General features: G+C 38.5%; 1 protein-coding gene across 4 annotated transcripts in view; it reads right to left on the bottom strand.

Moving 5' to 3' along the window:
- WAPL (WAPL cohesin release factor) overlaps positions 1-24,522 on the bottom strand; it is a 63,612-nt gene that overhangs the window by 22,551 nt on the left and 16,539 nt on the right. For 3 of the 4 annotated variants that reach the window (XM_037497930.2, XM_037497931.2, XM_037497932.2), the window contains exons 3-8: positions 20,876-21,919; positions 18,525-18,643; positions 4,681-4,776; positions 2,411-2,563; positions 2,018-2,154; positions 1,249-1,360 (exon numbers count right to left, since the gene is read on the bottom strand). In XM_037497930.2, the coding sequence (XP_037353827.1) occupies positions 1,249-1,360; positions 2,018-2,154; positions 2,411-2,563; positions 4,681-4,776; positions 18,525-18,643; positions 20,876-21,919 (1,661 nt within the window). The remainder of the gene's footprint in view (positions 1-1,248; positions 1,361-2,017; positions 2,155-2,410; positions 2,564-4,680; positions 4,777-18,524; positions 18,644-20,875; positions 21,920-24,522) is intronic. The other variant, XM_037497933.2, reaches the window with a different exon arrangement.

Here is a 24,522-nt window from a genome sequence, read left to right as displayed (position 1 = left end):
AAGTTTAATTTTAGCTCCCATGTTTTCTCCCTCATTATTCTGTAGATGCTATAAAACGTGGTAATGGGAGTTACCTCATTCAGACTCATTACTGCATTATGTCATTTAATCTGTATTGGGAACATAACTTCCTTGAACAAAAAGGTAATCAAGTTATCTCAAAATACCCCTTTTGATCACTGCCTATTTTCTTCTACTTTCAAAATTATTATTTTTACTGCCTAAAATTTAGAAGACAGTTATAATGGAAAATGAGGAATTTATTCCTTTTCACAGTGGGTTATGTCCTAGATTCTACATCCAGATAAAATGTTATAGGAAAAAAAAAAATTAAGGCTGTATTTCAAAGCCATTTTTCCACACTGTAAATATCAAATACTAAAAGATTTTCCATAGTACTTTGCAATTAAAAGGATCAATGTTAACAGAATTAAATCGCTAGTATAGTAGGTATATTAGCGGTCTGAGAAAATAATCTTAAGTATTTTTTTTTTTTATTTATTTATTGTTTGTTTGTTTTGTTTTTATACATGCACTGGGTACAGTCAGAAGCGCGGGAGGGTGAGAGAATTCACCAGAGCCAGAGCGGGGAGCAGAGCAGGCTGAAGGACCGAAGTACACTGCTGAGGGGAGCAGCGGGCGGCAGGAGAGGTCTGCGCGCCATGTGGGACCCTCCTCTGGTGGCCGGGGAGCAGCCGGGGATCGAACCGGCGCCGCAGAGGTCAACGGCAGCTTCGCAACCCAGCGCTCAACCACTGCGCCACCGGGAAGCCCAATCTTAAGTATTTTTTTAAGTAAAAACTTATGGCATAGGGTCTCTCTGGTGGCCCAGGGGTTAAGTCTCAGCACTATAAGCTATCACTAGCCACTGCAGCACGAGTTTGATGCCTGGCCAGGTAGCTAACCCACATGGTACATCAAACCTCTCCTGTCTGGCCCACTGCTCCCCTCTCAGCAGTGTATTTCAGTACATTCACCTGTTCTGCTCCCCATTCTGTCTTTGGAGAGTCATCTCCCCCTCCCGCGCCCCCTGCATCTCTGGCCTATACTCCAGTTCTTGTATGCATAAATAAATAAATCTTTTAAAAAAGCCACAAAACTTATGGCATTAAGCTTTACATATTTAATGAATAAAACTAACTTAATTAGGAAATATTACAAATTAATATCCAATGAAGATATTTTTTGATAGCCAAATAGACTAGAACTTTTAAATAATGCTTCTCAATTTCAGAAACTTAAAAATACCTGATGATGCTGGGAATCATCCAATGTTTTAAAGACCATTGCTACCATTCCATGTGCTCTCAGGTGCATTCGAAAACTGGGCATGGCACATTTAGTAGCCAAGCTAATAACACTAGAAGAAAAATACACTAGATTAGAGGGACTGAAAATAGCTAGTGCATTAGTTTGTTTGCCCAATACAAAACCAAGCAAATGGGGGGGGGGAGGGTTTAAAGCATTGCCCATACAAATCACAATATAAAAATCGCAGGCAAAAGAAATTAAGAATTTACTAATGTGATTTGGTATGCCCTATTAAAAAATACAAGTAATTATATTTACATGATCATCTTTAGATTATGCCTTATTACCACCATTAAAAAAAGCACAAATCATCTACCTTTTATAATGTTTGGTCACAAGAAAATTACAAATCATATTTGGATAGATTCAACTGATTGGATAATTAAATCAACATATTTAAACTAATTTATCCCTTTCATGACCAGAAATTTGGGCTGAAAGAGAACTTAAAGATTCTTTAGCATAACACTTTTTTTTAAGCATCTGGAAAACTGAAGACTACTATGCTAAAAGGCTACAGGTCACCCAAATTTTCTTTATTCATGTAGCATCATGTTCTATATAAGTAAACACATTTTAACTGACTATGACAGGCCATAAACTACATCCATGATAACAAAATCATAAATGGTTCTATCCAGCTGAATATTTTTAATGAGATATATATAGCAAGCATATATTATCAAATATAAACATAAGATCTTACCTAAGGCAACGTGTGTTTAGAGGCTGAGTGCTCTTTAAGCCACTTAACAAGTACTCAATGTCATCAGTGAACTCTTGATTTTCACCAAATTCCACCACATCATTGAAGTGCTTCACATGCTGGACAACAGTATATAACTGCCAACAAAAAATAAGTCCAACTCTTTTGTAATTATGAACAGCACATATACTTTATTTACATGTATATAAAATAGTTCCTTAATGTCAATCAGATGAAATGTCTAAAAAATATTTGTAGTGGTAGGACACAATAAGTTTATGATTTAAAAAATGTGATTATCTGTGTACTGATACTTGTTCAAGACAGCTGAAAAGCTAAACATTACATACAAAAATCTATCCATATGCAATAAAACTGTGTAAGTCTGCTTACTTCTTTGTCTTCTTTTCTGCATTTCAGTGCAGTAACAATATCTTGGTAGGGTTGGGTAGGTATTGTCACAGTTTTAATCACTTTGGGTGGTGGTGCAGGAGCCTTAAAAACGCCATCATCTTTTTGATTTGGTTCCTTTGAAGACAGCCTTACCTATTAATAAAGGTATTAAATTAGTTGTTTAAATATATAAAAATATTAATATTACCTAGCAAATTAAGCTTCAAAAACCCAGAGTGATAAACGCCAAACAAGAAGAAAACAAAAGGTGGGGAGAAGCCTCTGAAAAGTCAAAAGGGAAACTTTACTTTAAAAGCAAAGTAGGGGCCTCCCTGGTGGCTCAAGGGGTTAAGCACCGCACTACGAAGCCATCCGCAGCCCCTGCAGCACAAATTCAATCCCCGGCCGGCCAGGGAGAAACCCACATGGCGCAGCAGACCTCTCCTATCTCACCCACTGCTCCCCTCAGCAGTGTATTTCAGTCAATCTGCCTGTTCTGTTCCCCACTCTGTCTCTGGTGGATCCTCTCACCACCCCCACCCCTGCATCTCTGGCCTGTGCCCCAGCTCTTGTATGCATAAATAAATCAATCTTTAAAAACAATAAAATTAAAAAATAAAAGCAAAGTAGTCTACAGTTTAGGGTAGAAATAATCGTAGGAAGAGATTAGTATAGTCCAACATTGTATAAATTATAAATATGCAGAACGATTTTGTATTAGCAAAATAATAAATAATCAAGTTGATATACTCAAGACAGGAAATTCTTAAAAGACCTTTATTTCTAACTTTTCCCTAGTTCTATGAAGTCATTCACTGATTGCTTCAGACATGAGATATTACCATTAATCTAAAGTATTAATGTATGATAAGACCAGTTATTCTGAAGAAAATAATTTAGTAAAAATCTTTCAAATGTAGGGCCTCCCTGGTGGCACAGAGGATTGAGTGCAGCGCTGTGAAGCTGTGCGTAGCCTCTGTGGTGCAGATTTGATCCCGGCCAGCCACAGAGATACCCCACATGGCACAGGAGACCTCTCCTGTCTCCCCCGCTGCTGCCCTCACCAGTGTATTTTATTCAGTCTGCCTGTTCTGTTCCCCACTGTCTCTGGTGAATCTTCTCACCCTTCCACACATCTGTCGTGTACACCGGTTCTTGTATAAATAAATGAATCTTTAAAATAAAAATCTTGGGCCTCCCTGGTGGCGCAAGGGGTTAAGCACTGCACTATGAAGCAGTCCCCAGCCTGCTTTTCAGAGGCTTCTCCCGACTCTGCGGCACAAATTCGATCCCCGGCCGGCCAGAGAGCAACCCACAAGGCGCAACAGACCTCTCCTGTCTCGCCTGCTGCTCCCCTCACTGGTGTATTTCAGCCAATCTGCCTGTTCTGTTCCCCACTGTCTCTGGTGGATCCTCTCAATCCCCACATCTCTGGCCTGTACCCCAGCTCTTATACGTATAAATAAATAAACCTTTTTTAAAAAAAAATCTTTCAGGGCCTCCCCGGTGGCGCAGCGGTTGAGCGCTGGGTTGCGAAGCTGCGCACGGCCTCTGCGGCGCCGGTTCGATCCCCGGCTGCTCCCCGGCCACCAGAGGAGGGTCCCACATGGCGCGCAGACCTCTCCTGCCGCCCGCTGCTCCCCTCAGCAGTGTACTTCGGTCCTTCTGCCTGCTCTGCTCCCCGCTCTGGCTCTGGTGAATTCTCTCGCCCTCCCGCGCTTCTGACTGTACCCAGTGCATGTATAAACAAAATAAACAAACAAACCAGCAAACAAATAAATAAAGCATGCCTCTATAAAAAATAATAATAAAAAAAAAAAAAAAATCTTTCAAATGTATTTTGAATTGAAAGGTTATTACTGAAATGCAGGGGGAAAGTTCTCCTTTGAAATTAAGCACTCAGTCACTTAAGACCAGTACAAGATGTGATTTACAATGTAGTTTTTAACAGCGAATACATATTTCAAATATGGAATAATTTGCTCTTAAGACACTAGATATTGTAATTTTACAAAATGTGGGTGTGGAGTAGAAAGTCATTCAATATTTTCTAAGGTTTTTATTTATTACGTAGAAGCTGTACCAGAATTTTTGCTGTCCTGGTTCACAATCCTCACTTTTCCAAGGAATTAAATCAAAGCCACTAAATTTCAGTGTAGAAGACCAAAATAGACAGTTAAATAGAAAAATCAGAGACTTCCAAATTATCATAGCAGATTAATTTATAATCTATTAAACAAACATGGACTTAAAAACTACAGTACACTTACTGTGACACTCTGAGGTTTTACGACTGGTGGACCAGGCAGTTCTTCTGAGTCTGGATGGTTCCAATGTCTAGCATTATATACAGCTTTTGTGGGAGACTAGAGAAATAAGAAAAAGATGGACTGTTTTGCGCCCTTATAAAAATGCTCATTTAGTAAACATATATTCAAGACAGAGTAGGATGGATAATACTTGGCTCATATTCCTATTGTACCTCCCATGACTCGCCTCTGGCATACATGGTATCACTGTGGTATTCTACCACAAAATTGACAATGAGTGCTCTGAGCAACTATTACCAACCTAGAGAACACACTAAACTTCTTGCTAGGCGTGTACTAACTTAATAATTAAGTTATTGCAACATGTTCTTTATTCCTCATACTACTGATTCATGCCCTATATTTTTCCAACTATGGAAATCAGACAGCTTATGGCAGGTGATACAGGTTGTCCATATTCATGTATGTGAAAATACTAGGGCCAGATGAGTACTACCAATCAGAAGTTCTCAAATTATATAAAGTATGATAAATATAACAGTGGAGTTCATTGCAGTGCCATCTAGTAACAATTGATTTGTGCAGCAAAATATATAAATATTTACACGGAATAAGAAAAAGCCATAATTTTCCTCACCTCCATTCAGGTTAGCTTGCTGTCAATTACGATAAACTTACAAAAAAACTATTTCAAAATTGAAATAAGGAGGTGTGAGCATGCACAGTGAAATTCATAGGATTAAATCTGTATCGGAGGAACAAATTTTCATTTTCAAAAGGAGATTAAGTGAAGACTGACAACATTTCCACCCTTCACAAAAGCAATGTTAAAATTATGTCCTTTAACTTCAAATAAATGGTGTGATCTCTCATTAGAGATTTTCTCTTTGTAGGAGTATAATCATCTTCCTATTTTGGCACCATATCTAAAAAGACTACCAGTGGAGAAACACTTTAAAATTGGTTAAAAATCTACCTCAAGGTTTCCCTGCTAGTGCAGGGGTTAAGTCTCAGCACTGTCAAGCAATTGCCACCCACTGTGGCATGAGTTCAATCCCAGGCCAGGGAGCTAAAGCAGACTACTCAGCAGACCTCTCCTGTCTCTGTCTCGCCTGCTGTTCCCCTCAGTAGTGTATCTCAGTAGATGGGCCTGTTCTGTTACCCACTGTGTCTCTAGTGAATCCTTTCACCACCCAACCCCCCACCCCTCCACCTCTGGCCTACACTCTAGTGTAGGCCTCAACAAAATATTATTTGCAAAATAAAGATGCAAAAAAACTTAACAAAATACCAGAAAAACCAAGTTAAGACCAACCATTACCATGACCAACAGGAATTTATACACAGTGATGGAGGAATGGTTCAACATATGAAAATCAACCAATGTGATTTGCATTACAGAAAGAAGAGAGAGCGAGAGAGCGCGAGCAAGCGCACGCGCACACACAGATGTTATTTTCTATTTTTGTTTTTAGATACTAGAAGACAGAGTGGGAAACAGAACATTAACAATCACATAATCTCAATTGATGCAGAAAAAAGTTCTTGACCCTTTCATGGTAAATACACTCAAACAACTAGTAACAGAAGAAAATTACCTCAACAATGCAAAGGTCATCTATGAGAAGCACACAGTTAACATTATACTCAATAGTAAATAAGAAATAAGGTAAGGATTGTCAGTTCTCACTGCTTATATCAACAGAGTGCCAGACACATACAAGCAAAAATAATTAGTAAAGAAAAGGCATACAAATTGGAAAGGAAAAAGTAAAATTTATCTCTCACAAATGAGATGCAGAAAAATCCTAAAAATTCTAACGAAATACCTGTTAGAACTAATAAATTTATTCAATAAAATTGTGCAATACAAAATCCACATACAAAATTAGTTGCATTTACACACATTAACAAAAAAAAAAAAAAACAATCCAAAAGTGAAATTTAAGAAAATCCTTTTTACAACAGCACTGAGAAGAATTATATAGGGATAGGGCCTCCCTGGTGGCGCAAGGGGTTAAGACGCAACCTATGAAGCTATCTGCAGCCTCTGCAGCATGAGTTCCATCCCCTGCCAGGGAGCTAACCACATGGTGCAGCAGACCTCTCCTGACTCGCCCACTGCTCCCCTCAGCAGTGTATTTGGGTTGATCTGCCTGTTCTGTTTCCCACTCTGTCTCTAGTATCTAAAAACAAAAATAGAAAATAACATCTGTGTGTGCGCACGCTCGCTCGCGCGCTCTCTCTCACACACACACACACAAACACACACACACAGAGAATAGGGATCAGTGAAGAATGAAATAGGGAGGGAGGGTGGGAGGATTAAAGACTGACTCTGAGTTTACAAGACTTCAAAATGACAATTCCACATGCACTTAAATTGTATATAAAAACCTTTAAAAACCACATAATACTCTATCACATACTAGTATCATTCTGTGAAAATGACTGTCTACAGTATCTACAAAAACAGGGGCCTCCCTGGTGGTGCAAGAGGTTAAGATGCAGCACTATGAAGCTATCTGCAGCCACTGCAGCAGGAGTTCGATCCCTGGCCAGGGAGGTGACCCACATGGCAAAGCAGACCTCCTCTGACTCACCCGCTATTCTGCTCAGCAGTGTATTTCAGTACATCTGCCTGTTCTGCTCCCCACTCTGTCTTGGGTGAAGCCTCTCACACACACCCCCACACATATCTGGACTGTATCCCAGCTCTTGTATGCATAAAATAAATAAATCTTTAAAAAAAAAAAAAACCCACACAGTTCATGGAAAATGAAAAATCACCCTTAGCAATATTTAACAGCCTAGCTAAGTTTTAAGAAATTATCACCTGAATTGTACAACCAGATTTATCTTCAATTTTGTTACTTTTACTCCAGTTTAAAAAGCATATTAAGCACTTCCTTAACTTTTGGTTAAAATATAAAATATTTGTGAATTATATGTTCTGCAACCTAATGAGAAAAACAGGACAAAATAGGTAGAAAGCTCTTACAAATACTCTAACAGTCTAAAGATAGAGAACCATTTTCACATACTTCAGTCCTGGTATTCCTAAACATATTATCATTTTTTATTTATTATACAATGGTCTGAAGAACAAGCAACACTATTTCAGCTAAGGAAAAATGCATGCCAATGGGAGATCTATGAAGCATTTATCCATAAGGAAGAATTAAGTTTCTATGTATGAAAACAATAAATAAAAATCAGTTTTAACTTATTATAATTTGCAGGTTTTAACAATTCTAATTCCAAAGCTGTAGTTAATAAGATTGGCTTGTTGAATCACAATTATAAAGCAAAGGAAGTAATTCCTTCATGAAAAGCTGAGAAGAAATGACATTATTATGTGTTATCCCTCATTTACTTGGTTGCTAAAAAGGAAAAATATGGAAATTACTGCTTTTAAGGATAAGAATTTTCATTAAGTACCAAATTTAAGCTTTAAAGAAGACTGTGTACTAGAAGAGGACAGAAATAGTAAACTGATTAGAATTCATCCAGTATTAACCCACACAAGGATATCATGAGAACATAATCACATCTTCACCAGTAATTTAATCAGCATGCTCTAGAAGCAAGTTTAAAAAGTAAAAAATACTGTGATGCACAACTCTATGTTTGTGTATGAAGGGGGAGGGGAAGTAGCAGAGGGGAGCTGTAAACTCCTTGAGGTGAACATATCCTCCTTTTGACCCAATCATTTTAGCACCTCTAGTAGTTACTCAATAAACATTTGTTAAGGGCCTCCTTGGTGGCACAAGGGATTAAGTCTGAACACTATGAAGCTATCCAGGGAGCTGACCCACATGGTGCAGCAGACCTCTCCTGTCTAGCCTGCTGCTCCCCTCAGCAGTGTATTTCAGTAGATCTGCCTGTTCTGCTCCCCACTCTGTCTCTGAAAATCCTCTCACTGCCCCCTCCCCCCCATACCTCTGGCCTACACCCCTGTTTAAAAAAAAAAAATTATTTATGCATGCAAGAGCTGCAGTGCAGGCCAGAGGTGCAGGGGGTGAGAGGATTCACCAGAGACAGAGTAGGGAGCAGAACAGGCAGATCTACTGAAATATACTGCTGAGGGGAGCAGCGGGCAAAACAGGAGAGGGCTGCTGCACTATGTGGGTCACCTCCCTGGCCAGGGATCGAACTCATGCTGCAATGGCTGCAGATAATGTTGCGAATTAACCCCTTGCGCTACCAGGGGAGGCCTTACACCCCAGGTTCTTGTATGCATAAATAAATCAATCTTAAAAAAAAAAAAAAAAAAAACAATCCAAGGTCTTTTACAATAGCCGTACCAAGTCCTAACTAAGATAAATTTGGGCAATAATCTTCATCTGAAATTAGGAGCAAATAATGACAGGGATGTGCTAAATATACATACATATCAATACATAATTTGTATATATACATAACCTAAACACATGCAACCTTAAAAAGAAACAAGAGAACAAAGAAATTAAGTAAAAAATACATTCTGAAAGCCAACTTAAAAAAAAATTATAGGGCCTCCCCGGTGGCGCAGCGGTTGAGCGCTGGGTTGCGAAGCTGCCCGCGGCCTCTGCGGCGCCGGTTCGATCCCCGGCTGCTCCCCGGCCACCGGAGGAGGGTCCCACATGGCGTGCAGACCTCTCCTGCCGCCCGCTGCTCCCCTCAGCAGTGTACTTCGGTCCTTCTGCCTGCTCTGCTCCCCGCTCTGGCTCTGGTGAATTCTCTCACCCTCCCGCGCTTCTGACTGTACCCAGTGCATGTATAAACAAAACAAACAAACCAGCAAACAAATAAATAAAGCATGCCTCTATAAAAAAAAAAAAAAATTATAAACATAATCTGAAGACTTCCATGGGCCCACAGAGAGTGAGTTCCAAGTTACTACTAAATTTTAAATAAACATGTACAAAAAAATACATTTAGCTGCTATGTAAGAAGGAAAATAAGAAAATCAGTGGTGGGCCTCCATGGTGGCCTAGGGGTTAGGTCTCAGTACTATCACCCTTAGACTAGGGCCCAACATGGATCCCTGGCCAGAAAGCTAATACCACATATGGCACAGCAGACCTCTCCTGTCTCAACCGCTACTCCCTTAGCAGTGTTTCAGTAAATCCACCTGTTCTGCTCCCCCACTTTGTCTCTGGTGAACCCTCTTGACCCTCCACACCTCTGGCCTATACCCCAGCTTTTCTATGCAAAAAAAAGAAAAAGAAAAAGAAAACCAGTGCTTATGTTATAAAAAGAAATACAAAAAAGATAAAGCAGACAACAAAGAAGTCCATTCCCTACAAAGTGTGTGTGATGGACTAGAATGAACATCACTGACCTTACTTACGCTTTTGCATAAAAAATTTTGACTTTTGGGGGCATGTGAACATTGTACATTCTCAAAAACAATCACCACCACCACCACTGAGAATGAAAGGGAAAATACAACCCAAAAAGCAAACGAACAAATAAACCTAACCATATTTCAAATGAGTAGCAAACACAGTGAAAGGAAGACAGAGACTAAAGGGGAGGCAGGTAAAATTAATCCAAGTAATTTGTGAACATAGTGTTTCATGAGTAAGATAGAATGGGAGAAGTGCAGACTGCACACACATCCTTCAACAGACAAAAAAAATTCTTTAACTATTTAAGTTTTGAGTAAATGTATTGGTGTCCACATGAGTCAAGATGAAGACCAAAGGCAAGAAAGAACTCTGTAGGGATGGATTAGCAATACTTCGAATTCATGATTTCTAGGCATGTGTATATGCAGGGATGTATGGGTGTATAGAAATGAATGCACATGTATACACATGTTTGTTTCCTAGCTCCATCTGCTTTAAGGGTCAGGAAGTAATGAGCACATCTAGTGCCCGATCTTGGTCTAATATCATACTCCACTAATAGGAATAAGGACTCTTCAAAGAATGGGCCCCCAAAAAGTAAGTGCTCATAGAATGATAGTGATATATCGCAGGATCAACAGAGCCTGCTTGATGAAGCTCCATTAGCCAAATCAGGACAAGTTTAGCTTCAAAATAAGCAATGAATTATGAACCATTGAAATAAAAAAAACCCCAAGATCCATGAGTCAATACTAATAAAGGAAAACAAACACAAAGAAGGGGAGACTCAGGCTTATAACAGTCTTGAGAGCAGGCTGGCCAATGTTGACAGACGATGACAGGTGAATCTATAGTGTCAAATATATAGCCAAGTAGTGATGAGCAAATAAGTGAAGTCACTGAAGCAAGGGGAAGGATGTTTCCAAAAAGAGCAAACCAAACAATTCCAAATTGTTTTGTTCTATGGCTGCAAAAAAGTTCATGTTCTCACTACCCACAATGGAAAGCCTTATAATTCAGGGGAATCAGGTAGATATATTTTGTGGGAAGTTTGGGATACAGGCCCCAAAGGCTGCTCACCCATCCAAAATGTAAGTCTTGTAAGGATCAAATATAACTTTTAAATGTATCTCAGAATACCTATAGGGAAATATCCAGCACCCACAAAGGAAATTTCTAAATAACTAGCATGTCTCAAAAAATTATCAGATATGCAAAGAAGCAGGAAAATGCAACCCAAAATGAGAAGAATCAATGCAAAGAAACAGACCCAGAAATACAGATGCTAGAATTAGTAGAAAAGGACATTAAAAATAACTATTACAGGGCCTCCCCTGGTGGCACAGTGGTTAAGCACTGGATTGCGAGGCTGCCTGCAGCCTCTGCAGCGCCGGTTCGATCCCCGGCCAACGGCGAGGGTCCCACCAAAAAAAAAAACAAAAAAAAAACTATTATATTCCATGTATTTAAGAAGGTAGAGGAAACAATGAATATGGTAAATAGATACTAAAAAGATATAAAATATACTTTAACAGATAAAAGTTCTAATGGGATAAAGCATTACACAGTGGGGAAAAAAAAATGAAATTCTGAACTATAAAGACCCTAAATACATGTTATTATTTTCTCTTTCTTCTCTTTCTTTCAAATGTGTGTCAACACTCTCAGGCTCTTCATTAAACTGTGGCAAAATTTTCTCATTTCAAACTTCATTTTCTGGGAAATAAGTTATAGTTAAGTATTCTAGCCTTTCAAACTTTAAAGATACCTAAAAATTAATAGTACTTTTATTCCTTATTAAAGCCCTTCTAGAATAAACTATTAAAGGAAAAACAGAAGAATTAAATCACAGAGAAACTAGTTTTCATTTCCCTAAGTCTTGGGTAACAAAAATCAATGAGTTACGTACATGACTTCACATAAAAGCTAAATAATACCTCTATAAAAGGAAGAGATGTTTCTGCTTTGGAATACATACACTCAGGAAATAAAACCACTCAAAATTTTCCAATGGGGTACAAATTTTATACCTCACTTGTCTTTTAAAGACATTATCTTTTTCCTTTTTGTATCCACTAGCACATACTATATGCAACATAAATGTTGCATAAGAACAGTAAAAAGTAAAAGCCAACTAAAATTAACCCAGAACTCACACTCATCTAGAAACATGTTCAGATTCAACAATTCTTTGGATTATCAAACTAGGAGCTATAAATGGGTGATAGTGGTCTTTTTACTTTTATACTTTGACCAATATTCCTTATCAGCAGACCATTGCTAGTCTTTCTTTTTTTCAGGCTTCATTTATCATGTCTAAGATATCGAGTCCATAGGACTATAGTGGCTCTTATACCTGCATCTTGACTCTAGATGCCTGGTTGGTCAATGAATCCTCAGAAACAGAAAGAAAGGAGCACGGGTACAAGAATTTTACAGAAAAACAAGCTGCTTCATGAGAGTGAGTTCTAACTGCTACAGGAGTGTGTGGAAGAAACATTTGTTGGGTGGGAGGTGGGACTATCTGTCCTTTAAAATCGCTTCAAGTGTAAGATTCTGTTTTTAAGTTGACAAACTAAAATCACTTTATGAAACAAAAGAGCTTATAATATTATAAAGCTACACGTAACTTTAAAACTAGTTTTGTGTAATTTTAACATTCTAATATAACTAAATACATATTTAGGATTTATACTGACAACCAAATTTTAATTTAATTGCCCAGAAGCCCATTATCCAGTATCATATTGAATGACAGAAGGAGAGGGAAAAAAATTAGGCCCATAATGTTCCTTTGAGAATCAGACAAAAGATAATGCCAGATGGGCCCAGCATTAAACCACAGGGAGATGAAAGTGAAGGTATAAATATTTGAGAACTGAAACTGAGATTGACATTATCGTTGGTTTCATCAATAACCCAAAAGTGTTGGCTAGTAAAATAAGATGGCCAATGTTCCAGGTAAAATGCAGCCCTCCAAGTCCTGAAGGTTAGTCAGATAATTATATTGACAGAGCAGTAATCAAATTAAAAGCAAGGAAGATAGAAGAAATAGATGTACTAATATCAGCAAATATATGACAACTGCAAAAAGTGGGATACAGAGAAACTGTAGCCACCAATCAGAAACAGGGTGGCATTTTAAGAGTAAAAGCACTAAAATCGCAAAACGATCAATATAACCTTGCATAGAGACAATGGGTATTCAAATATTCAGGTTAAGTTCCAACCTAACCCCAAATCCTATCTTTACTTTTCTTAAGTGAGGATGTTTGAGTAATCATTTTAACAACGTTCTTACCAGAAATTGTCATTCTCCTCATGACATTTCTGTGGGGTGTGTTCCCCAGCTAGCCCTCAATCCTGGTATGAACCTTTCTCTGTATCCCTGGTGAAGGATTGATAAAAATTTTCACAGCTGGCATGCTTAAAGAGTTTTCTAACATGGTGAGGTGGGGAAAAGGAATAGACACCTCTTAGTCCAAATCAGTGGCATTAAAACAGAGGACTGTGGGGGTCAGGAAACTGGTTATGTACATTAAGCTTGAGCAAATATGTAAATATACTGAGAATAATGGGAAACAGACTTCTAACTGTCAGCAAAGTAAAATATGGGAAGTGAGGAGGCTAGAATAAAATTTGGGTTTGAATTAGAATTGGAGGTATCAGGGTGAACACACGGTTCTGAATATGCACAGATTCGATATAGGTATGTATCGTGAGAGAGAACAGTATATGCATACATTTACATGTGGCCAGATCTTTATTTCTAAAAATCATTCTCCCCTAAAACAAAACTAAGATTATTAGAGAAATTGCTGATTTCAGGTCTGCATATGAATATGATAAACTTTGATGTTTATCTTATATCATTAAAAAAGAAAATGCAAACTGTTAGGTGAAGGGGAAGAAACATCTACAGATTTAAGAAAATCTGTGCTTCAAAATAATGATAGTACTATCATCAAAATAAATAATGTGCGCCTCCCTGGTGCCCTAGGGTTTAAGTTTAGCGCTATCACCTCGATGGCCCACTTAGGTTGCCAGGGAGCTAACCCACATACAGCAAAGCAGACCTCTCCCTGTCTCTTCTGTTTATTCCCTGAGCAGTGTATTTCAGTAAATCCGCCTGCTCTGCTACCCACTCTGTCTCTGGTGAGTCCTCTCACTCCAAACACTTCTTTCCTACACCTTAGTTCTTCCATGCAAAAATGAATCAACAAAATATTTTAAAAAATAAAGCTAACAAATGACTGAATAAAACAGTAGTCAATATTCATACTGACATAAATAAAATAATAAGTACAGGGGACTCCCTGGTGGTACAGGGGTTAAAGACAGCGCAATCAAACTATCAGCTATCAAGCTCTCACTAGTCACTGCCGCAGGGAGCTGACCCACATGGTGCAGCAGACCTCTCCTGCCTCGCTCACTGCTCCCTTCAGCAGTGCATTTCAGTAGATGTGCCTGTTCTGCTTCCTACTCTCTCTGGTGAATCCTCTCATCCCCCACACCTCTGGCTTATACCCCAGTTCTTGTATGCATAAACAACCAAATCTTTTTTTTTTTGTGGGACCCTCACCGGTGGCCAGGGAATGAACTGGTGCTGCAGAGGCTGCAGGCAGCCTCGCAGCCCAGCGCTCAACCACTGCGCCACCAGGGCAGGCCCAATAACTAAATATTTTAAAAATAATAATAAATACACATGGAGGGGAGGAAAAGATCTACCTTAAAGTGGTCCTACCTTAAAGTAGAAAGCCAACTATTAATAAATGTACAAAGAATTACATTAGTAAAAACACCCAGCAATTATCATAATAAAAACTGACTCGAGCAAAAAAATAAAAAATAAAAAAAAAAAAGCTAAAACTGGCGGGTGAAAGTTTGATGAAAGTCGAGAAATTTAACGGACACTAAGTAATCAGTTAAATAAACAGTAATGGTACAAGTGGTACAAAGTAGTGAGAACATAGCACCTCTTCTGTGGTATTGCCACTTAATACATATAACCTAAATCTAATCGTGAAGAAACATTAAACACAAATTGAGGGACATTTTAGAAAACAAATGATCTTAACTCTTTAAAAATACCAATCATGGTTAAGATAGAGAAAGACATGGATGTTGCTCTAGACTGATGAACGAGAGAGACTGATGACAACTAAACACAACATTTAATTCTGGACTGAATCATGGGCATTCTGGGAGATGTGGGAGTATGGTTTATATGTTTTGTTTGTATTAGGCCATTACTAAAAAGTTAGTAAAATATGAATGGTACCTAGGATTAGGCTGTATTATTATATCAATGTTACTGGCCTCCTGGTTTTGATGAACAGCTGTACTCAGTGTAGCTCATAGTAGCGTGGTCACAGTAGTGTGGTGTGTGCACACACACACACACACCCCAATGCGAAGGGGACCTATTTTGACCCCCATGGAACATTTGGTAATGTCTAAAAGGCATTTTTAATTATAACTGGGGAGGCTGGTACTACTAGCATCTGGTAGGTAGAGGTCAGATACAGCTAAATATCCTCTAAGGAACAGTAGACCCTCCACAACAAAAATGTATTCAATCCGGGGCCTCCCCGGTGGCACAGCAGGTTGAGCGCAGCGCTGTGAAGCTGTCCCCAGCCTCTGCAGCATGGGTTCGATTCCCAGCTGGCCAGGGAGATTCCCACATGGCACGGCAGACCTCTCCTGTCATGCCCGCCACTCCCCTCAGCAGAGTATTTTGGTCATCTGCCTGTTCTTCTCCCCACCTCTGTCTCTGGTGAATCCTCTGACCCTCCCGCCTCTGGCCTATACCCCAGCTCTTGTATAAAAATAAATAAATCTTTAAAAAAAATTTATTCAATCCATCAACAGCATTGAGGCTATGAAACTCTCATAGGTAGGAGAAGGAAAACTTGCCACTAAAAGAAATGGGCTATCTTGAATAATTTGCCACTGTGAAACCAGGTCACAGGGGACTTAAATCTTGTCAGATTAGAGAACTATTCTCAGAGACCCAGACACTCTCAGCGACTTATCAACTATATGAGCATGTTTCTATTATGATGGACAAATGAAACAACTGCTGAGAACATTTCCTACGCCCACGTACCTAGCCCCTAGTCTTTCTTTTGTCTCAGGAGATTTGGGGGATAAACTACACAAAAATTCCTTGGTGGTGCAGCAGTTGAGCGCTGGGTTGTGAAGCTGCCCGCAGCCTCTGCAGCACCGGTTCGATCCCCAGCCACCGGCGAGCGTCCCATATGGCATGCAGACCTCTCCTGCCGCGCCCACTCCTCCCCTCAGCAGTGTATTTCATCGGTCTGCCTGTTCTTTTCCCCGCTCTGGCTCTGGTGAATTCTCTCACCCTCCCATGCTTCTGACTGTACCCAGTGCTTGTATAAATAAATAAATAAATCTTTACAAAAAAAATAATTGCACACAAGAGATAGGAGAATCCACCTCTCTTTTATTATGTCAAAATTTAAAGATATTTTCAAAAAATGTAAAACAGTGTTATTCTCACTACTTCTTTATGTTTAGGAAAAGAATTTTCCTAAACATTTTATTTACATTTAATGGATTATTGTTTTAAGTGAATATTATAAGTACCTTTGAAACATGTTTTCACTTCTAATTTGATAAATATTGATAGGTGAAACACATATCATAAAAAGCTTTTAGGAAATTCACCGGAAAGGGGTCCTAAGACCAAAAAAAGGTACCTATTGTTCTGGAAGTCTACACATGTAATACACGATTTTATACAAGCCAAAACCTCACCTAAGCATTTAATAACTATTATCATTGCACCACACTACTCTCACTCTAGAGCAAGTTAGGTCTCTTGCAATCAGATTTAAGCGGGAGAAGGCACCTGGGGGTGCAGAAGTATAGTATAGTACTTTGAACAGATTCCCAAGAAATAAAAGAATGAAAAGATGAAGCCATTTAAAAAAAAAAAATGGATACTCATTCTTTAGGTGTTTGAAAGCAGTTCTATGAAAGGCTGTGTGTTTATCCAAAAATAACTAAACTCAGGGACTCATACAACTATTTGTATACAAACATTCATGGCATTATTCACAATACCCAAAACATGGAAATAATCCAAGTGTCTACCAACAAATGCATAAACAAAATGTTGTGTGTATATAACCATGTAATATTATTTGTCTAGAAAAAAAGAATGAAATGCTTTTATATGCTAGAATATGGATGGACCTTTACAACATTATACTTAATGAAATAAGCCAGAGAGAGACAAATAAGGTATCATTCCACTTATATGACATACTTAGAATAGGCAAATTCATAGAGACAGAAAGTAGAATAGCATATAGTAGGGGTTGAGGGAGACAGGGGGAGTAATGATTTAATGGGTAGAGTTTGTGTCAAAGATAACAAAAAAAAAACTGGAGGTATAGATAACAGTGATGGATACACAACATTAATAATATATTTTATGGGGAACTCCCCAGTGGCACAAGGGGTTAAGTCTCAGCACTACGAAGCAAACAGCAGCCACTGCAGCTCCAATTCCATCCCCAGGCAGGGAGCTAACCCACATGGGGCAGTAGACCTCTCCTGTCTCACCCTCTGCTCCCCTCAGCAGTATATTTCAGTCAGTCCACCTGTTCTGCTCCCCATTCTGTCTCTGGTGAATCCTCTCGCACCCCCGCACCTCTGGCCTACACCCCAGCTCTTGTATGCATAAATAATTTAAAAAAAAAAAAAAAAAAGAATGTATTTTATGTCACTAAATTGTACTTTTGCATATCACAAACATAATGTACATTTTACAATTAAAAAATGGTTTCAATATTTAAAACTTACACTTATCTTTGAAAGACAAATTGTAATTGTCATGATGTTTGTAACTTTTAGAAGAGAAATTGAGTTGAGCCCTCTGGTCCTCCCTGGTGGCACAATGTGTTTTGGGAGGATACATAATTTGCATACTATGATGATTAAAGATTGTGAGAAGATATGTATTTTAACAACCTCTGCTTGTGTGGAAGGGAGTTTTCACTTTCAACAAGAGTTCATGACTATCAGAGGCATCAAAAAAGCACATCTTCCTCAGTCGATCAATTTTCCTTAACAAATTTGAAAGTATTCAAGTGAAAAAGCATTTCAACTGGCAATTTAAAGCATTTTTATAGGGGCCTCCTTGGTGGCACAAGGGTTAAAGTCCCAGTGCTGCCAAGCTATTACCAGCTACTACATCGTGAGTTCCATCCCTGGCCAGGGAACTAACCCACGTGGTACAGCAGACCTCTCCTCTCCTGTCTTACCTGCTGCTCCCCTCAGCAGTGTATTTTCAGTAGAGCTGCCTGTTCTGCTCCCCACTCTGTCTCTGGTGAATTCTCACCCCCACCCCACAGTTCTGGCCTACACCTCAGTTCTTATATACATAAGTAAACAAAATATAAATCTTTTTAAAAAAAAAAAAAAGAGTTGAGCCCTCTGATAAGAAATAGAACAAATCATTAATTGTGATGTACTTACCCGTTTGGGGCCACTAAAAATCTTTCTGGTATTTTCCTTTGATTTATCTCCTTGTTTATTTGTGGGCTTCTTCACACTTTCAGGCACACCAGGCAAGTCCTCTGTAAAATCCAAGTTTTCTGAAATGGTAATCAAAACTAGCTAGCTTTTCAAATTATCTACCAGACAACCTAAGAATATAGTTGTGGAACAGGCATATTGTGAGGAGAAAATAAAGGACCAGTAGTTGCCAAAATACTCCCAACAATTTTAAGTCTCATTTTACCATTCTTTACCTCTGGCTGTCTTCCCCAACCAAGAAAAAAAATCAGAAACTTTATTGCTGTGTATGTGTTCTAGTTTTTGTGTAAATGGCAAAATCAATTCTTTTCCAAAATAATTTATTCTTCAAAGTTCACATTACTGCTAGATTTTTAGTATGCAATATGGGTTGGTGTGTACAAACACACACACCCCCCTTTAACATCGACCTGTAACAATTTTCTAGAATTTAAATACAATGATTAATACTGACCTTCAAAGAAAGCCTGAGCATTCATCTACAAACACAATTTAAAAAACAACAACAAACGCTACTTTTGGCAAAAGATATAAAATGACCCAGTGCAATGTATTTAATGACTTATATGAGTCTTCACACAAACCAAAGGACTAATTATCAAATGGCTACATTTTTTTACTCTAAACAAAAATAGAGAAATTTTCTCAATCCCAAACCTTAAAAATGTTTGCTGCTTCATATATATTAAGACTCAAATTTCTACTCTGGATATCAAATACTCTAATTTTTAAATTTATTTGGCACCAAATTGAAGCTTTTGAAAAGAAGCTAATGATTTCACATTTTAAAGTTTAAAAGATCACTTTACCCCAATATAAAAATTTTAGCCACAGATTTTTCAATGTAGACCAGGATAACTTGTTATCAAGATTAGCATAAGAGCTAAGTAGAATAGGAGCACAGGTTTCATTCCTGGTTACTTATCCTCCTCCTGAGAAAGCAGCCTTAAAATTGTCAGGCAGGTCTGAAGTTGCTAGCAAAACTACTACAAATTCCAGTATTCCAGAAGAGAGTCAAGACAGCATTAGTGAATTCTGAAAATATCGTCCTTCTAATTTAGTTTTTGCAATAGGGAATAAAGGTTAAGTTGCTAAGGGCTAACCTTGTATAATTCTAGTTTTGAAGGTAAGAATAATTCTAATCTTGCGAAACTATTTTTATGCCAAATAAAGCAAAATGCTATGTAGTCTCAAGTATGACTTACATTTAAGACTGTGCGTGTAAGAACACTACTATAATTCTAATTTGCTATGACACTCCTGTGATCCTGAGAGGACAAAAACTTTATTTAACAAGTAAACCCATACAAAAATACTCTACTTTGGACTAAGGATAAATAACTAAAGCTCCTATGGCCCCAGAGGATTTCACATATTCTTCCTCATTCATATAGCCGTCCTCAGGTATGACTTAATTATAGCAAATCTAAGCTATATCTTTCGTCTCTCACAGAGAAGACAGTCAACTCCTTCAGGACCATTACTGGTCCTACTATCCTTTCACTATTAAGAGTGAATAAAGACTTAACCAGCACTTTCCAATGCTATTAATCAATTAAAGAGAATGATTCATAAGATCGAGATTTAATCTCAACTTTAAACTGAAGACTTCTTGAGATGCTTTTTAACATTTAGCAGTTCATTCACTGAAAAAAAGTCAAAGAATTTTTACTAATTTTAATTTCCTAATATAGCCCTCATTACAACCATCAGTTCTAATCATCTAAAAATCTATCCTATGTCTCCACTGCATTTAGATTTTCAAAGCTAAAACCTCGGTATGTTTGGGCTTCCCTGGTGGTCTATGGGTTAAGTCTTAGCGCTATCACCACTACAGCCCCAGATTGATCCCATAAATTCAATCCCTGGCCAGGGAGCTATTCTACATATGGTGCAGAAGACCTTTTCTGTCTCACCCACTGCTCCCGTTAGCAGCGTATTTCAGTAAATTTGCCTGTTCTGCAACCCACTCTGTCTCTGGTGAATCCTGTTACCTCCCCCACCTCTGGCCTACACCTCAGTTCTTCTACACCAAAAAAAAAAAAAAAACTCAGTATGTTTGATACACACACACACACCAGAAAATCCATATATGAAGACTCCTCAGTCTACACAATGGTTCCTTATTAGGGTAGAACTTGATTAACATTTTAAAAATTGTATCTTTGATAATTTGTGACTCTGAATAGGTATACATCTATTAAAATTAAACAGAACAAGCTGAAATCTAAGTCTCTGTTGATTTAAGCCAGAAAAACAATTATTTAAAGTTAAAAAAATTAAAGTCTTACCTGCATTATTAGTATTAGACTGAATGTCCTGGGAATTATCATTGCTTTCTGGAGGAGGCTGCAGGGAGGGTGATGGGGCTGTTTTAGTTCGTTTTTTGTTTGTCTTTCTCTCCACTTGACAATCATCATCATCATCATCTTCACTTTCACTGAGATCATCAAAGCCAAAATACTTAATTTTGTAATTAGAACTCCCAGAACCTCCTTCATCACCTCCTGTCTCATCATGATCTTCAAAACCAAAAAATTCAAGTTTAACATCCTTTTTGGATTTAGTATTACTAGGTCGAAATCTAGTAGTGGTCTTAGAAGTTGCAATATCTGCCTTTTTTCTCAGACGTCCAGCTTCTCCTAAATCTGCAGGAGTTGATGCAGTAAATTCATCCATGCTGCGTTCCATAGTATCCTGTATGGTAACATTACAAACTGACAAGCAAGATGGATGCAAAACAGTGTAATCTCTAGTCCGTCCAACCGTCCCTCTAAAACTGGTCCCACAACTTACACTGCCTTTCTTTGCCTGATTCAGGCCATCTTTACTTGATTCACTGTTTGCTTTGGCTAAGGCCTGACTGGTGCCGTCCATTAGCTTATCAAAATTTGATGCTCCTTGTGAGGGTTTTGCTTTATTAGCCCTACAGTACGTCCTACAGTTGCTTGGCCTAAGAACACTTTGCATGATGTCTTCCTCAATGGCTTCATTTAGATTTTCCAACCGATTTTTAAAATCCTCATCCTTCATCTCCAAAAGAGGATCATTATCCAAACTTAAAATACAACCTTCTGATCTGATATCTTCAAAATCATTATCCCATTCATATATACCAGTTCTTATAGATCCCTTAACTGGGGATATTTCTGATGGAGATTCTGATCTTTTTCCAAGTTGGGAGTTCCAAGTATCATTTGTTTCTTTGATTTCATCAGTTTTGTGTCCAGAAGTCACTGTAGTTGTTGCACTGGGTTTCTTGGTACTGTCTTCGGCATTTTTGTAAATATGGTGACTGTTCTTTTCATGTTCTTCACTAAAATTCTCCACTTTTTCTATAAAAATGAAAAAAGAAGTCGAAGGATAAAAACATGAGTGACATCCATGTAAAAGTTAACAAAAATTAGGAATAATTGGCCAGAAGTATAGAATCAATCTTGAAATAATAGCACTAATTTTAAAGTGTGCAGAAATTACTGTTTACACATCTGAAAATTTTCCTTTCCACCATTCAGTATATACAGCTCTCAGATCTTCTAGCATGACCTCTCCCTAGGCACCCCAGTGCCCTAATATTGTTATCCTAAACATAAGAGATTTCAGCAGTATTTAGAGCAACTCCATCAATTCAAAATGAGAATGTTCAGAAACAGAAATGTTATGGGTTTCTCAAATAAAAATGCTTAAATTAAAACTTATTTAGAACCTAAACACTGTAACACAACAAATGAAAACATTCTGGCAATATTTATTTTTCTGGGCTAGGGCTGCCCATAGGCTGCGCATACCAGTTCTATCTAGAAAGCTGTCCCTGGTTCAGATTTCATTAGCTATTATTTCTTTCCTCTAATCCTTTCTTGTATTTCTAAATACCACATAATTTCAGTATTTTTTTATTTTTAGCAGTGACTCTGATGTTAGGTAGCTACAATAGCTACTCATGCATATTAATCAAAAGTAAATCTTAAACTGCTTATTCACATGTTCTTGAAGAATTCACTTCTGCAGTCTTCCATCATTAGAAACATTTAACCTTTCTGAGACAGAAATATGATTCAAATTGGTGGTATGATTAATTCTTCCAGCACTTACTGGTAAAACAAAACAAAACAAAACACTGGTAAAATACTTATATAAAACAAAAAAATTACTTTAAAAAGGTATACCCACATTTGGGCCTCTCTCGTGGCGCAAGGAGTTAAGTCAGCACCGTCAAGCTATTACCACTATTACCAGCCACTGCAGCATGAATTCCATCCCTGGCCAGGGAGCTGACCCACATGGTGCAGCAGACCTCTCCTGTCTGGCCCGCTGCTCCCCTCAGCAATGTATTTCAGCAGATTTACAGATCTGCCTGTTCTGCTCCCCACTGTCTCTGGTGAATCCTCTCACCCCTCTCCCCACACTTCTGGCCTGCACCCCAGTTCTTGCATGCAGAAATAAATCTTTAAAATAAAAAAGGGTATACCCACATTTAAGCAAAGTCATTTACAACCTTCAATTAACAAAATATCAAATACAGACAAAGGAAATGCTTTACCATAAAGTTACTGTGTAATTTTTAAATGTCCAATGGGTTTAAACCTAATTTAATATGTTAAGATTTGTTATCTGCTTACCTTTAGAAATCATCCAATTTACAGATATACCTGTTTCTTTTTTTAAGATTTATTTATATTATTTATGCATACAAGAACTGGGGTGCAGGCTAGAGGTACAGAGGGTGAGAGGGTTCACCAGAGACAGTGGGGAGCAGAACAGATATACTGAAATACACTGCTGAGGGGAGCAGCAGACCAGACAGGAGAGGCCTGCTGCTCCATGTGGGTTAGCTCCCTGTCTGGGGATCAAACTCCTGCCACAGTGGATTGATGATAACTTGACAGTGCAGAAATATAACCCCTGTACCGCAAGGGAGGCCCTACCTGTTTATATTCTTAGATTTAATCTTGGAAGTGTGAATCACAGGGTCTCCCTGGTGGCATAAGGGGATAAGCACAGGACCGTGAAGCTATCCGCAGCCTCTGTATCATGAGTTCGATTCCCTAACCAGCCAGGGAAGTGACCACATGGTGCAGCAGACCTCTCCTGTCTGGCCTGCTGCTCTCCTCGGCAGTGTATTTAAGTCAGTCTGCCTGTTGTGCTCCCCATCCTGTCTCTAGTGAATCCTCTCTCACACACACAGACCCCCGCACCTCTAGCCTGTACCCCAATTCTTGTATGCATAATTTTTTTTTAAAAAGTGCAACTCACTAAACCATAAGATACTAAAAATAGCTAAAAATTACAAGCTGCCTGGCATCTTATAACTTAAGGTAGAAGCAAAGTGTAAAACCAAACCTAAAAAAATACCAGCACTGCTTTTATAACAAATGGAAAGAACACGGGTAGCCAAGTCCTGAGACCTCTGCTGCTCTGGTTAAACTAGCTCTTAGCAGCTTAGACAAGACTCTTAAATTTGGGAGTTTTCCTGAGGGCCTCAACTTCCTCACTGCTCAAAATGGAAGCCACTACCTAGACTATTCTATACACCCCTGTCAAAGGAATTATTATGAACAAATGACAATGGGAAAGCTTAGTATGCTTAGCTGCACAGAGAGCAGTTAATGAGATAGCATTAAAAACTATAGTACTTCATTTTTATATCCTACTATCTTTTTCTTCTTTTAAAAAGATTTATTAATTTATGCAAACAGGAGCTGAAGTATAGGCCAGAGGTGCGGGGGTTGGGGGATGAGAGGATTCACCAGAGAGAGAGTGGGGAGCAGAGTAAGTGGATTGACTGAAATACACTGCTAAGGGAGCAGCGGGCCAGACAGAAGAGGTTGGCAGTACCATGTGGGTCAGTCAGCTCCTTGGCCTGGGATCTAACTCCTGCTGCAGTGGCTGCTGATAGCTTCACAGTGCTGAGACTTAACTCCTTATGCCACCAGGGAGG

The sequence above is a fragment of the Talpa occidentalis genome, unplaced genomic scaffold (assembly GCF_014898055.3).
Source record: "Talpa occidentalis isolate TD23 unplaced genomic scaffold, MPIMG_talOcc4v2.1 talOcc4.8, whole genome shotgun sequence".
NCBI lineage: Eukaryota > Metazoa > Chordata > Mammalia > Eulipotyphla > Talpidae > Talpa > Talpa occidentalis.
Note: the sequence above shows the minus strand (reverse complement) of the source record. Positions and strands in the feature narration are given on the sequence as shown.